Consider the following 14,127-nt stretch of genomic DNA (forward strand, 5'->3'; position numbering starts at 1 on the left):
TGAGAGCAGAAGTCTGGAAAATAAGTCAATCAAACAGACCCATAAAGAGACCCATAAGAAGAATGAAGACTGGATCCTTACGGTGAGGCGGTCAAATATTTCATCGCCTTCCCTCTTGGGCGGCTTCTTAAAGATCTTGAGGTTTTTGAAGACCTGCGGGTCCACTTCCACCTCGTCATAGAACCGAATGCTATCTTTACCCAAAAAGTCGAAAATAACCGTATTTGGAGGCTTAAGGGTGACATGCTCGAATTTAAGCGAGCAGCATCCAACTGTGTCGGCCTCGTCTTCGCCTTTTTCGTTTCCAGCACGAAGAGCGAACTGATCAATAAGGTAGACGGCAGTGGCTTTCTGCCGCTCCGACATGAGTTCGTGTTTCAGGCCTTTCTTGTAATCTTTACGGATCCGATCAATGTGTTTCTAAATAGATGTTAGTAGGAGGCAAAATGCCGAATCAAGAAAAGGATTTTCGATAAGCGTACCTTGAGTTCCCTAGCCTTTTCAAACTTCTTGTAATCACTCAGTCCTTTGATATCTGAATTAGCAGCAAGCATGACATATTTGTAGTTGCCGTTGACATTTTCCTGCCACATAGCTAACCAAGTCCCCTCCTGATCGTGTTTAATTTCCTTCCATTTGTGACCGGGAGGAGGTACCGGGACTTTGGCCTCTTTGCCAATGTTGATGGTGATTTGCTCTGGCATGACCCTAGTCTTCACTTTACCAGTTTTTGGATGTTCGCCACGGCCGCGAAATAGAGCGGGAGGCTCAACGCGGAAATTGCCAACTTTCTGCTTCCTTCCGTCCCACATACAATACATGTATGGAGCTTCAAGTTCATCTTTTTCGGCCTTGAGTCGTTTCTTCTCCGCAGACGGGAGGCTCTTTTTCTCCAAACGTGCTGCCTCATAGTACTCGAAGATTGGTTTAAAATCACACTTCTCAAATGACTTGACGGCTACTGGGTTTCCATTCGGGTCCTTTGCACCGCCAGAATTCTTAATGTAGGCAGTGAAGTCAGTGAAGAAGTTTTTCTGGAATGTTGGGTTCTCAACATTGTGGGTGGAGTTAAGCATGGAGCCGAAAAATCCAGCGACTTCTTCAGCTTCGGGGGCGAGTGTGATTGGAATGCCGTCGTATTTCATCTTGACATGTTTAGGGAGTGGCTCGTATGGAGGAGGGAATATGACACCATTATGTTCCAAAGTTGTCCATTTGATAGTGCCATCGCCTTTGGCGGGATCTTCCCACCAGCGATATTCCTCCTCTGCATCTTCCGCCTCGAGTTCTTCGCTCGACTCATTTTTCACTGCAGCCTTGGCTTTCGTTTTCTTTGTATCTGCAGGCTCAGCTTTTACAGCTTTTGATGTCTTCTTGGCAGGCACTTTTCGGGCCAGCGGAATATCTTCATCGCTGGACTCCGATATCTTAATGCCATTTACAAGAGCTTTCCTGCCCTTTCCACGTTTGTCCGTAGTAGTAGCCTTGGCTGGAGTCTTTTTCTTTGCTGCAATTTCAGCGCTTTCTTGTTTGCGAATAGCTTTCGCTTCCTTCCCGGCCCGCTCTTCTATCCTACTCTTCTCCGCCATTAGATCTTTCCCAAGGGAACCATCCGTGGCAGACTGTGATACGGTGACTGCTTTTGCTTTCCCTTTAGCCAGCTTAGATATGATAGGGGCGTCGTCAGGGTCGGAGTCATCCATTTTCTGCTGCGCTGAGACGCGGCGGCGCTTGCTCTAACGGAAAGTCAGCCGTTGGGTTGCTTATAAGACATATAACTTCCGACGCAGTTTTTGAAGGGGGTTGGGTAGTCGTGAGAACAGTGGTGTGCTAAAAAAAAACATGGCGTACCAATGGCTTATCCTCCTCACTGCTCTCAGGTTCCGCATACGACTTCCGGATCATATCGCTTCCTCTTGATTTTCGCTTGCTTAGGCCTGCCCCATTCACTTCGGCGTCATGCATCTCGGCATCCTGGGGGTCGACTGGCCCATGGCGAATGGTCAATCCGGGGTTCGCGTATCCATTCACCTTCGGGGATGCGCTAACAGACGGATCAGTGGACTTCGAAATCAGCTCATCTGAGAGCGCAAATGTTGCTGAACAGCTATGCCATCAGTTCAAGCCCCGGAAAAACACGAGCTGGCGCATCGCAATGATGTAATTTGATAATATGCGGTTGCTTCAAAAGTGAAATAAGAAAATTTGGCAGCAAAATGGCACCATGCCTGAAGGCAAGACTACTCTGTGCACGAGAGAAAACTTACCCTTGGAGTGTCCGTTAGATTTTCGCTTGCCAACAAGGGGCACATCATCATCTGAGGAGTTCATGACCCGCAGCTGAGCCGCGTATGAGGTCTGTTGGCGAGTCAAACAGATGCGTGTGCGAGAGAAATTCGAGGGCAAAAAAGAGACACGTAGATGACGGTGGAGGGAAAAGGCCCCGAACACGGAGGGTAGGGGGCGAGCAATGGTGAAGTGAAAGGGATGGCTGGTCTGCAAGGACAGAGGAGGCGGGGGAAAGAGAGAGAGGTGAATCTCGAGGGCGTTTTCGAAGCTGAAACAACGTGATAAAACAGAGAAAAAGACAAAAAGAGGCGAGAATCTGGAGGACAGATGAAGTTTAAGAGGCTGAGGGCGCTGGGCGCTGATTGGCTGCCAATGTGCTTCAGGCCAAGCTCACACTAGACTTCTTTAATCCTAGTGGCTTCCTCCTTCCGATGCTCCAATTTGGGCAGTTCACCCATCTCTGGCCCGGCGTCTGCTCAAGTGTTGCACCCAACATCGTCTATATCTATCCTCGATTGCCAGGACTCCAACCTGTCCGACTACTCCTATTCCCGCAATGCTCTCTCGAAACGCTCGTCCAGCTATCCTGGCTGGCAGTGCATTTCTTGCACGGTAAGATTATTTTTGCCCACGTTCCACCCCCCATCCTCCCAATTGACTCGACCAATGTCATAGATATTGGAGCGTGGATATCACGGAATCGCATATTGACACTGAGATAATGATGGGACTACTGGCTGACACTGCACTTTCATACAGGAGTGCCGCCCCTGCCAATGCCGCAAATTTCGCGACACTCCGTGAAATTGAAGGCCGGTTGAAGTCCATCAAGAACATCGAAAAAATCACAAAAACCATGAAGATTGTTGCTTCCACCCGTCTTAACAAAGCCCAGAGAGCCATGACTGATTCGCGGGCATACGGCCAAACATCCAATGCCGTATTCGAGAACGCGGAAACCAAATCGCTGGAGGGCAAGAAGACCCTATTTGTCGTGGCCAGTTCGGATAAGGGTCTGTGCGGAGGCATCCACTCCGGCTTGAGCAAAGCTACAAGAAGGATGGTTATCGAACAGCCTGATGCCGATGTTGTTGTTCTCGGCGAGAAGGCCAAGGCCCAGCTCAGTAGGACCAACGAAAAAAACCTGATTTTGAGCTTCGCCAATGTCGGGAAGGATCTCCCAACTTTCGCTGAAGCTCAGGCCATTGCGGACCAGATCACCCAGCTGCCAACCGACTATGCCAGCGTTAAGATAATCTACAACAAATTTGTCAATGCTCAGTCCTACGAGCCCGTTGTTGTCGAAGCCTACTCGGAAGAGGCTATTACCCAATCCCGTAAGCCTGATCTAGCTTACCCACGCCACAGGCAAACACAGAATTGAAAATGGAAAATTGAAAATAGTTTTCCTTTACTAACTTCTAATGCAGCAAACCTCTCGGCTTTCGAGGTTGAAAATGAAGTTCTCGCCAATCTCAGGGAGTATGCTCTTGCAAACAGCTTGTACTGGGCTCTTGCCGAAGGTCATGCATGCGAGATCTCTGTAAGTAAATGAGTGAACTCCGTGATTCTTCCGCTGAATGATCGCAATCTACTAACTTGTGCAACTATTTAGGCTCGCCGCAATGCTATGGACGTATGTGTTGGCACTTTTATTCCATCTTTTGCGTTTGTTTCCTGCTTGTAAAGTTCGCAAAGTCTAACTTCACTTGAACACTACAGAACGCATCCAAGAACGCTTGGGAAATGATTCAAAAGTAAGTTGGAAGCATTTTCCTTACTATTTGATTTGATCCCTTTATTTGCTCAATTCTCAACTCTTTCCCTAACCGCCTTCTTGGTTTTCACCGACAACAGGTTCCAGATTCTCTACAACCGACAGCGTCAAGCCGCTATTACCGGTGAACTGGTTGAAATTATCACCGGTGCCACTGCCAGTGAGGATATGTAAAAAAAGCAGATCGACACAACTCGGGGGGTCGAGAATGGATTGGATTGGACACGAAAATAGAGAAAGGATAACAAGAAATGCCAGGGCTTTCTTGGTCCCTTCTTAATATGTAGATTTCTTTTTCTTTTCCATCAACACACCGCCACAGTACTGCTGGTATTTAGAAATCCTTTGTTGAAAACTTGTAAAATCAACTCTGTTATTACTTTTCATCGTCTCCTAATACATATATTGTCATCTCGCTTCCCAGATGGTTTAAATTCCAAGTCGTATATGAATAAATACATCATATTTTCCTCGGCCCATACGCATACCCAAATGATCCCCCATGACATTCCTTGCCTCCTATTCGCCAAAGTTGTTTGCCGATCAACATATTCATCTGCTGTTCGCTTACCATACATGCATGCACTTCAAACCGGAATGAGGAGGTAGCCAATCTTTCCAAAACGCCATACCCTATCCATCTGAGATGAAAGTTAAATAAACTAGATAAATATTAACATAGAGGATTGTGATCGCTAGGATATGTCAGAAATTTCAGGGGAGCCATGCAACATGTTTACTCAAGTTAATGACTCACAATTCAGATTCATAGGTATCGGAAAGGTCATGGAAGCTTACTTTCCCAAATCAAGATCCGATACACTTATTTTATTGTCTGGGCATTTTTCTGGTAGCAATAGTTTCTAAGGAAAATGGAAGGAGCCGGGGTCTGATATCAAATAAACCCGCCACGCCCATCGCTTCAAAATGCAGCCTCTTCCATGAAGGCTTCAAACCAAGTCTCCAGAAACTGGATGCCATGCCCGTGTTCAAGATTAAAAAGTCACATTAAAGGATGGTGTCCAAGTTGGATGTTACACATATGGACGGCTGTTTATTCATATCTATTTAGCCATTCGAGACACCGTCAAGTCCAACCGATGCCGGATGCCGTATTGTGGAGAAACCGACAAAATTGGAGGCATGATCATATACGTAAATTTTGGTGTTATTGATAGTCCAGCTATAAGGTTGATAATCTTATCGCGCCAGCGGGGCAAAACTCTCATCGATCGAAGCGTAAGATAACAAGTTCCTGCATGTCATTTTCCCCAATGATAATCCGCTCATCTCCCTGAATAAACCCCTTAAAAGCAATCTCGTGTAATAAGCGGGGCTCAAGTACGGAATATCTGTTATCCGAGTGTGGTGCCTGGATTTTGAGCTGTAGGTGCTGGGCACTCTTGCAATCTTCGTGGTTCAGGATGGAAGTTTGCAGACTAAAAATAACTTGCGCTTCTTCATCAATAACTTCGGAAATAGTTGCGGGCCAAAGATAGGATCCTCGGAGGAAAGGGCGATTGTACATGCTCGTATTGCCACGGTATGGAGGAATGGGGAATTTGAGGGCCCTTCGCCAGATTGGACCATGGCTGAGGAAAGGGATGCTGGTGATTTGGGCAGAGGGGTAGGAAGACGTATTGATAGGATCTATTTCGCAACCAGGACCTGTACATTCCGTGATGTCCAGTACATTAGTTTCACTATTGATGTCCAACCTTATCATTTTGGGTGCTCCGCGTTGTCGAACAGAGTAAAAATCCAAGTCTCTAAAGTTAAACTTCGCCACTACAAAGGGGCATGAGGAACTGGGTTTGTGAAGGCTTGAAGGATCTGCTGACGGTTTGTAATCCGACGGTTCTGATATGTTCCATACAAACAAGGATTCAATAGGTGCATCCTCGTCGGCAGTGTATAAACTCCGGTTTGGTTGCCAAGTATATAAAACATAATGAGTTTCATTATGTGAGGAATAGAATCTATCCCGATCGCTCAAGGGGTGCCCAAGGAACATGATCTTCCACTCGTTCCGAAAGGTAACGTCCCACCCAACACTTGGGGATACAGCAGAAATATCGAATGATGAAGCGAAATGACGATGGACACTATCCAGGGAATTCAACCAATGGAATGCATCAGCCTCGGCCCATTCGATGACAAGCAATCGATGCTGAAGACGTATTCTCCGTATCACTCTGTGGACTATGTCAAAAGGCACTGGAAAAGTTTTGCTTGTTTCCAGGTCCAGCAAGAGGATACACATATCGTCGTAGGAGACAAATGCAATTAGGCCACCCTCGTAAGTCCAAAAACAATCGTCAAAAACCCGATCTGGCTTTGACATTGAATGGCTACTATGGGCTTCCCAGGGCGGTACCGGAAACAACCTTGAACCTGTGCGAATATTTTGCGTGTAGTTAGGCCAGATTTTGTATCTCTCAATGGATTGAGGCCTGCCGACATGAAGATGGAAATACCTGGCTGAGATATTGTCAAATAACTCGCGCCAATAGTTGTCGTGTGGTGGGATTCCATGCTCATTATCCAAGAGTTTCACTTGATGATATCTACGGACCTCCCGAGCGAATGGAAAAGTCCACTTCAAAAATGTATATAGATTGAAGGGATTACCGAATGAGGCATTCCAGGATCTTGAGACGCGACGGCAATAGATAACATCTATGTAACATAGATAACTGAGGATCATTAGAAAGATATCTTGAGGTAACGAGGTTATTTCAAAACCGCGAGGAATAGTTTTGGTGAGGAGCCGCATTTGGTCGGCCTGATGCTTTGTGAATTTAAACCATATAGCAACAATAGGTACCGGCATCGACACGCCCTCTCCTCAATGCTGATATCGCGATTGGAGAGGTGTATATAGGACGCCATATATTGCATAGCGTCGGGGGATGGATCTACTTCCTTTGCCAAACCAGAAAATTAGTCAGCAGAACCTCACGTGGTGATAAGATAAGCTGCCCAATGGCGCAAACTTGGACAGATTGTCGGCTTGGAAGGATTACTAATAGTGCAGAACAAAGAGCATTTGAGTTTCCAGCTCTCTTCCCTTCCCTGTATTCCTTGGTAATGAGTTTTTTTGCATCATTGCGTTTTTAAACTACCTACTCACTGTGTCCTGCTTTTGGCGCTGATTGAGTTGAGCTCCCACCATGTTTAGAAAGAGCTCCGCCATCCTGCTGGTTGCAGCATTTCTAGAGGCATTGCCGGCAAGCGTTGGTGGCTTCTATACCAAAAACTCTCCAGTTCTTCAAGTGGATGAGAGCAATTATGACAACCTGATCGCGAAGTCAAACCATGCTTCAGTAAGTTTTCCTATAGCATCAGAAGTGAATGCAATTGAATTGACCAATCCTCAAGATCGTAGAGTAAGATTCCCACCTCCCTGACGTTTCCCTGAGCTTGTATCTTATTACGTGTACGCGTATTCCAGATTCTACGCTCCATGGTGTGGACATTGCCAGAACCTGAAGCCAGCATACGAAAAAGCGGCCAAGAGTCTTCAAGGACTAGCTAAAGTTGCTGCTGTTAATTGCGATGACGATTCGAACAAACCATTCTGTGGCAGGATGGGAGTCAAAGGGTTTCCTACACTTAAAGTGATAACGCCATCGAAGCACCCAGGAAAACCACTAGTCGAGGATTACCAAGGCGCCAGAACAGCGAAAGCCATAGTTGACTTCGTAGTTGACAGGATACCAAATCATGTCAAACGAATTAAAGATAAAGAACTCGATAGTTGGCTGAAGGAAGCCAATGACACTGCGAAGGCTATCCTATTCACGGAGAAAGGCACTACTAGTGCACTTCTCCGATCGTTGGCTATAGACTATCATGGGTCTATCAGCGTGGCCCAAATTCGTAGCAAAGAGACCGCAGCTGTGGAAATGTTCGGTATCACCAAATTCCCTACACTTGCACTACTTCCCGGTGGAAGCAAGGAAGCTATAATCTACGATGGAGAGATGAAAAGAAACCCCATGTTCGAATTCCTCAACCAAGTAGCCGAGCCTAATCCAGAGCCCGTGCAGGCCAAATCCAAGCAGACCACGAAAGCTGGCAAGGCCACCACCTCCACTTCCACGCCCTCTGATAGCGATGCCACTACTTCATCCACAGCCACCGAATCTCCCGAATCGAGTTCTAAAGATCCATCTTCTACATCACCCAAGCCCCGTCCTATACCCAGTATATTCAGCGACTCAATGCTGAGAGAGTCTTGTCTTGCTCCGAAAACTGGAACTTGTGTCCTCGCACTCGTGGGAGTGCCTGAGGATCTATCGACTGACTCCGTTCCTTCAACGACAGTACTCCAGGCGCTTGGCAGCCTTGCTGAGATTTCCCAGAAACACTCTTTGAGAAAATCACACCTGTTTCCGTTCTACACTGTGCCAAGTAGTTTGAAGGATGTTGATATGTTAAAGACTAAGCTGGATCTCACACGTGACATCGACATTGATGTCATCGCTGTTAATGTCAAACGAGGTTGGTGGCGACGGTATGATGCTGGGGACGATGGCGACTGGAGCGTTGCCAAACTTGAGGCATGGATTGATGCTATTCGTATGGGTGAAGGGACCAAAAGGAAGCTGCCAGAGGGTATGGTACCTGATGAGGAGGAAAAGGGAGGGCCTGAGGACGGAGCCGAGAGAGAACAGAAGAAAGAATCTGGAGAGGAGCCAGAGCAGAAACCTGTCAAGGAAGAGCATACTGGCCACAGTGAGCTGTGATATAATCTTAAACGTTGCATCACAGAGTTGTGTACCTTTGTTCATCCAACTCTTTTTTTGTGTCGCCTTTTTGACCGTTTCCATACTACCCAACTCACCCTTGTTCTTTTTCAGATGTTCGATTAATTGAGACTTATCCTTTGCTGCACCTTTTTTTATTTCCTATCTTGTTTGTATTCAGTTCTCCACCTTATCATTAGCAAGTATTCTCTGCAGCCAATTGATGAGCTCTTGCAGCTATATTTCCTATTACGGCATTTGCTGTCATTTAAAACACTTCTTGAAATCTCTCAGAATGTTGTTGCAAAAGTGGAGACAGCTAGCTGGTGGAAAGGTTAAAAGAAAAGTTTACATTTAATAGTAAACCATCATAAGAAGATCTAGCTGACAGGGATTCTAGAAGAGCACTGTTGTGTGGTGACGAAATTTTTTGTTAAACCAAGATGAAGGATCATCCTACGTGAGAAAGATGCTAACTATATGCATTAATACATGTCGACAATAAGTGAACAATGGAAGAAAAAGGCATAAAATCGCGTCTCTCATTTTTCCCCAATCCGAACAAAAGAAATTCCGCCATTTCACAAAAATAATATATATATATGTATATGTATACCTAAATTTGCAATTGGGAACTTGGCCAAAGCAGGAAGGAAAAAGGGGGTAGAAGAAATCCCATATCTTTCATCTCACTTCTTCCTACCCTCCGTGCCCTTCTTGATCTTCTTCTCCCTTCTACTTTCGATTTCCCGATCGTAAATCTCTCTAGCCGACTCACCAGCCTTGCGCTTCACGGGCTTCGATGACTTGACGCTCACTGTGGGGATATTGCCGTTTTTGCTGAACGAGGAGCGTACTTGCTTCTCTGCATCTTCCCAGGCGGCGGCTCCGTTTGCAATTTCGTACCTGGATCATTTGAAAAGAAAGGTGAGTTAGCCATATATGGTTCACACTAATGGGATAGGATACGTTGATTTTGAGACAGAAAAGCGAGAACGCGGCTAGAAGGGGGGGGGGGGATGATTGTTTTCTTGTTATGGGGAAGATGATAGGAAAGAAACATAGTTGCAACTTACTGGTCGAGTGGTAATGCGTCGATGAGGGCCCGTTGCTTTTCCTTCAGTTCCCTGTTGACCTCTTGTCCACCCTCCCTTAGCTCCTCTTCAAGCCCGACATCCAACGGTCGGAATCGATCATCGATAACTTCATCATCGTGCACTCCAGTGGCATCATTAGGAGAAACGCCAACCTTTGCAACGGGTAATGTCTCAACCACAGCACATTCGACGAGAGTCCTAAAATGGGCAGAGACTTTTCGTGCAATCTTGATAAACATGGCCATCAGCTGTGAAGCGGCTAGTGTAAGTTCCTTCTCGGCATCGTCAAAGGATTTTCGCTGCAAACCAATAGCTAGCAGAATCGACTGTTGTATTCCGGATAGATTCACGCCAAGGCAGCCGGAGAAATAGAAGCCTGCGATCGTGGGCACCATGTCGAGGATAACATGGTAATCGAGGAGATTATTTGCGTAGCTATCCAGGCGCTTTAGATCAAAGGGGGAAAACGCTTTGTCCAAGTCTGCTTTTGTTAGAGTGGAGGGTTTGAAGGATGGGTCGGACTTTGAAACAGCGTTGGCAGATTCACTGATGCTGAGTGATAATATGGATGGGAAATCGCGGAATTGGTATGATAATAGGGAAAGGAAACGTTTGTGGAAGTCCCGTGCATAAGCTCCAAGCCAGCTTGTGTCGTTACTCCCTGTTGCTAGGGTGCGGAGCATGACACAAGAATGCTCACCAGTCAGTTCGTTGGGGGTTTGTCGCAGATACACTGGAATAAAGCGGGATCGTTTCCAAAACTTTAGAAGCGGGGGGGTGAGACCATAGCTAACACCGAGATAGTCGAGAGCATCGGGACGCCGTTCATTAAGCCTCGCAAAGAGAGGTGGCATAGAATGTATATCTCGAATACGAATATTATCATCCAGGAGGCTTGAATTTGCCAATTCTTCGTCTGTTACTCTAACCAATTCGTCGGATGGATAATTATCTTCCTCCGACAGGTTCGAAAATTTGCCTTCGAAGAAATCGGTAAGGAGCTCGAGGGCACGCGAGCCGTATCCCATGCCCAGATAATCTGGATTCGTGGCTATTCGCACAATTCTCGCTCCTGAAAGTCCCGCAAACTCCTCGTCTTGAAACTGTTGACTGACAAGCCAGGGTATTAAGTCTCCCCCAGCGCGTTGTCCACGACTAAGACCATGCAAAACGCTCTCCTTGCTTATCCGACCTTCCAAAGCCACCTGGATGACACAAAGTGGCTCTGGAACTTTGTTAGGATCAGTTGGCGGTACCAGAACGAATAGCTGATGCGCTGGCGCGTCGCTCATGAGTTGAAGGTCATTTGGCGAATTTTTATAATGGCTCGCGACATACAGGGCCATCATCTGCTGCAAAAGCTTTTCGGGAAGCGGATGGAACGAGAACAAAACATCACGGTTAACGTGAAGAAGCTCGCACTGAGATGGGTGAGGGCATCCTTGAGTATTCACTTTGGACTTAGGGAGTGTAACATCAAGGCAGAGAAGTTTGTTCAACCACTTTTCTACGAAATCCCCAGGGGCATATCGGATCGGTTCCGAAAGAGTAATTTCCCGCAGTGACCGGCCTCCCGAGAAATTTTTTTCTCCATGTTTTGCAGACTTTCCCGCTGCCCTGTCAACGATATCGGTATCATCTGCACTCTTAGCACCGCCCCTCGATTGCTCTCGAAGCTGTTGGATTAATTTCAAAGATAGGGATCTGCCTGTGCCTTCATATCCGTTGATGGTGGAGGCCATAAATACCAAATACGGACCCATTAACTTTCGCACCATGGGTAAAGGGATGGCAGCTGCCTCATCAATTACCAAAAGTTCCGCTTGTCCCAGTGCATAAGCATCTTGGGGCTGGATATATTGGATTGTTTGTCTGTGTTGCCGGTGGACATTAACCCGCACGATGGCTTTGTTGAAATCCGGGTTCGTAGATTGTAGGATTGTATAATCGACATGATCCATATATCCCAGTGCATCAAAACCCTTGAAGACAAATTCAAACAAAGTTTTCAAATTCTCCGGGCTAGGAGAGGTAATGAATATATTGCTATAACCATATGCGACGGCTGCGGCAATGGCAACACCAAGTGCAGCAGATTTTCCACGGCCACGAGCAGCAGTCAAGGTGACAGTGCTCCGCAGAGTCTTTTCTGCTATGGCGTCAACAAATGTGAGAAGAGCTTTCGCCTGGTCTACCGTCTTCGCTAGAGTAACCAACGACCCAATAGGTTGTGTATCTGCCAACTTATCCTTAATCTCCTTTAGTTCCTTTTTTGTCGAGTCAGTGGACTCATTGCCAGGGTCAGCTGGGGGTAACGGCTCAACGTATTTGCCACCAGAAATTGGTAGAACATTAAGTTCATCATCTATTACCAAGCAAGATTTGCAGCTGCCAAGTGAAAGGATAAAGCGCTCATTAAAACGTGCCACCACGTCACCGTGGGCCTCCGTCCGGTATCTGGAATGGACATCCATGGATAGAGTGTACAGCTGTTTTAAGCTCTTCATTCCCTTCAACAGCAGTATGACAAGTCCCCCACCTTCAACGGTTTCAATAGTCTTCGCCAGTAGATTTGGTGTAAGCGCCTCAAAGTCCTGCAGTACACACATTCCATATGTGTTTCCCAAAATTTTGTCTGTTTCCTTGTAGTACACATAGCGAATTTGCTGAAGGGTTACAAACAACTCGAAAGGGTCCTCAGTGTTTGGATCTCGAATTCCTCTCTTGATTTCTTTCTTGATCTTTGCCTCGCGTTTCTTCCGGTGGCTAGTAAACCCAAGCAGATCCTTCTTGTAAGCCCAAAGCACCGACTTATTCTGTTTGACGTCGACGCTCGACATTATATGGTGGAGATGGACGATAACATCTTTTGCGCGGTCACCAACGACTACGAAAAAGCTTCTTTTCTTCTCTTGTATGCCATTTCGAATCAAGGAGGTGATCCTTGAATCGATTGCTTTCCGTGGCATGGCTCTGAGGGAACGAACGCGAGGACGCGGGTGCTGGGAGACAAGGAGGGCGCTTGGTCAAAGTTCATGAACGCATTGGTGCAATTGCTGGGTTTCTATCATATGAATCTGGTTCCAGGCATTCACATGAGTTTTGGTAGCGGGCCATCAAAAATATAATTTGACGCTCACTCCTCTGCGCATACAAAAAAAAAATATTGAGGTAACTTTGCCGGATAAAATTCCTCCTTGTCAAGCTACCCATAAAAGGTAATTTATGCCGGTGTCAGTACATCACATGACTAACCCTAATTCAACTTTGGATCAAATGGCTTCAGAAGCTTGGCACACACCCCTGCGACTAGTATTGTACAGATGCTATCTATCTGGAGATCCTATTATACATAAACTTACAAAACCAAATCAATCAATCAAATCCATTATATCCATGAATCTATCATTCTATTCTTCATATCAATCTGTCCTTCTGTACCGTAGGCCCCAGCTGATGGGCGCTGCTTACTAGTAGTTAAGTATAGGTGTTGGTCGCGACGAGCAGGAAGCCAGCCGTCTTATGGCCTTCTGGCCTAGGTGGTGGTTCGCACTGTATTGCCCCAGTCTGTGCTTGATCATTACACCTTCCATTCTTCACCCTTTCAGTATCCATGAAGCTTTGATTTGCGATAACTAGTACTAGTATTGATGTTGAAGAAGTTCTTTACTAGTAGTGGTGGCAGTTAGTGAGGAAGACAAGAGTATTCTTGACGGTACATCTCATCCTGGCCATCTCGTGGTGGTTCTGATGATGATCTTTATAATGATTTTCACTGACATTATGGTGGTTCTTGGGGAGGTTCTTGCGGTAGATGAAGGAAATAGCAATGACAGCGACAGCAGCGGCAGTGACTTACATACTAGTACTCCGTAGTCAGTAGATTCATCAAATCATACCTTTGCTTGACAATATCCTTTCAATCCCATATTGATACAGAATCAGCGTTTCCACCCAGTTTTTGTATGAGCCTTTTCATCATTTGGTCCTGCTTTTCCATGTGTTGGATCCATCATCATTCCCATCAAGATGTAGATACTAGTATCATTCATTTGATCTGATTCACTTCTAGATTCAGAGATAGACATTTCTTGCCTATATCCATATCCATTTCCATATCTCAGGTTCTTGCTGAATCATTCTCCCCCACTTCAATCAATCTTTCGTACTCCTCCCTCAATGGCAATCGAGACTCTCTTGACCTCTCATCAGA

At 46.1% G+C, this 14,127-nt stretch overlaps 6 protein-coding genes across 6 annotated transcripts in view; 4 read left to right on the top strand and 2 right to left on the bottom strand.

Moving 5' to 3' along the window:
• The window catches only part of HCAG_04798 (conserved hypothetical protein), a gene marked incomplete at both ends in the record, with an annotated part of 2,693 nt that extends 362 nt beyond the window's left edge, over positions 1–2,331 (bottom strand). Inside the window, 4 exons of the mRNA XM_001540908.1 lie at positions 82–420; positions 483–1,736; positions 1,852–2,099; positions 2,268–2,331. Coding sequence (XP_001540958.1) covers positions 82–420; positions 483–1,736; positions 1,852–2,099; positions 2,268–2,331 — 1,905 coding nt within the window. The remainder of the gene's footprint in view (positions 1–81; positions 421–482; positions 1,737–1,851; positions 2,100–2,267) is intronic.
• Positions 2,332–2,845: 514 nt separating this feature from the next.
• HCAG_04799 (hypothetical protein) lies at positions 2,846–4,240 on the top strand (the record flags this gene model as incomplete). Its single annotated transcript, XM_001540909.1, has 6 exons — positions 2,846–2,901; positions 3,049–3,626; positions 3,720–3,832; positions 3,905–3,925; positions 4,012–4,046; positions 4,147–4,240. The coding sequence occupies 6 exons, from the start codon at positions 2,846–2,848 to the stop codon at positions 4,238–4,240; spliced, it is 897 nt and encodes a 298-aa protein (XP_001540959.1).
• A 1,414-nt stretch (positions 4,241–5,654) lies between these two features.
• On the top strand, positions 5,655–5,870 carry HCAG_04800 (predicted protein; the record flags this gene model as incomplete). The annotated part of the gene is made up of 1 exon (XM_001540910.1): positions 5,655–5,870. The coding sequence occupies one exon, from the start codon at positions 5,655–5,657 to the stop codon at positions 5,868–5,870; it is 216 nt and encodes a 71-aa protein (XP_001540960.1).
• Positions 5,871–6,164: 294 nt separating this feature from the next.
• HCAG_04801 (predicted protein) lies at positions 6,165–6,356 on the top strand (the record flags this gene model as incomplete). Its single annotated transcript, XM_001540911.1, has 1 exon — positions 6,165–6,356. One exon carries the CDS (start codon positions 6,165–6,167, stop codon positions 6,354–6,356), a length of 192 nt encoding a protein of 63 aa, XP_001540961.1.
• Positions 6,357–7,239: 883 nt separating this feature from the next.
• On the top strand, positions 7,240–8,817 carry HCAG_04802 (conserved hypothetical protein; the record flags this gene model as incomplete). Its single annotated transcript, XM_001540912.1, has 3 exons — positions 7,240–7,392; positions 7,448–7,455; positions 7,521–8,817. The coding sequence occupies 3 exons, from the start codon at positions 7,240–7,242 to the stop codon at positions 8,815–8,817; spliced, it is 1,458 nt and encodes a 485-aa protein (XP_001540962.1).
• A 689-nt stretch (positions 8,818–9,506) lies between these two features.
• On the bottom strand, positions 9,507–12,883 carry HCAG_04803 (hypothetical protein; the record flags this gene model as incomplete). The annotated part of the gene is made up of 2 exons (XM_001540913.1): positions 9,507–9,723; positions 9,894–12,883. The coding sequence occupies 2 exons, from the start codon at positions 12,881–12,883 to the stop codon at positions 9,507–9,509; spliced, it is 3,207 nt and encodes a 1,068-aa protein (XP_001540963.1).
• Between the last annotated feature and the right edge of the window lie 1,244 nt (positions 12,884–14,127).

The sequence above is a fragment of the Histoplasma capsulatum genome, genomic scaffold, assembly GCF_000149585.1.
Source record: "Histoplasma capsulatum NAm1 scaffold_4 genomic scaffold, whole genome shotgun sequence".
In the NCBI taxonomy this organism is placed as follows: domain Eukaryota; kingdom Fungi; phylum Ascomycota; class Eurotiomycetes; order Onygenales; family Ajellomycetaceae; genus Histoplasma; species Histoplasma mississippiense.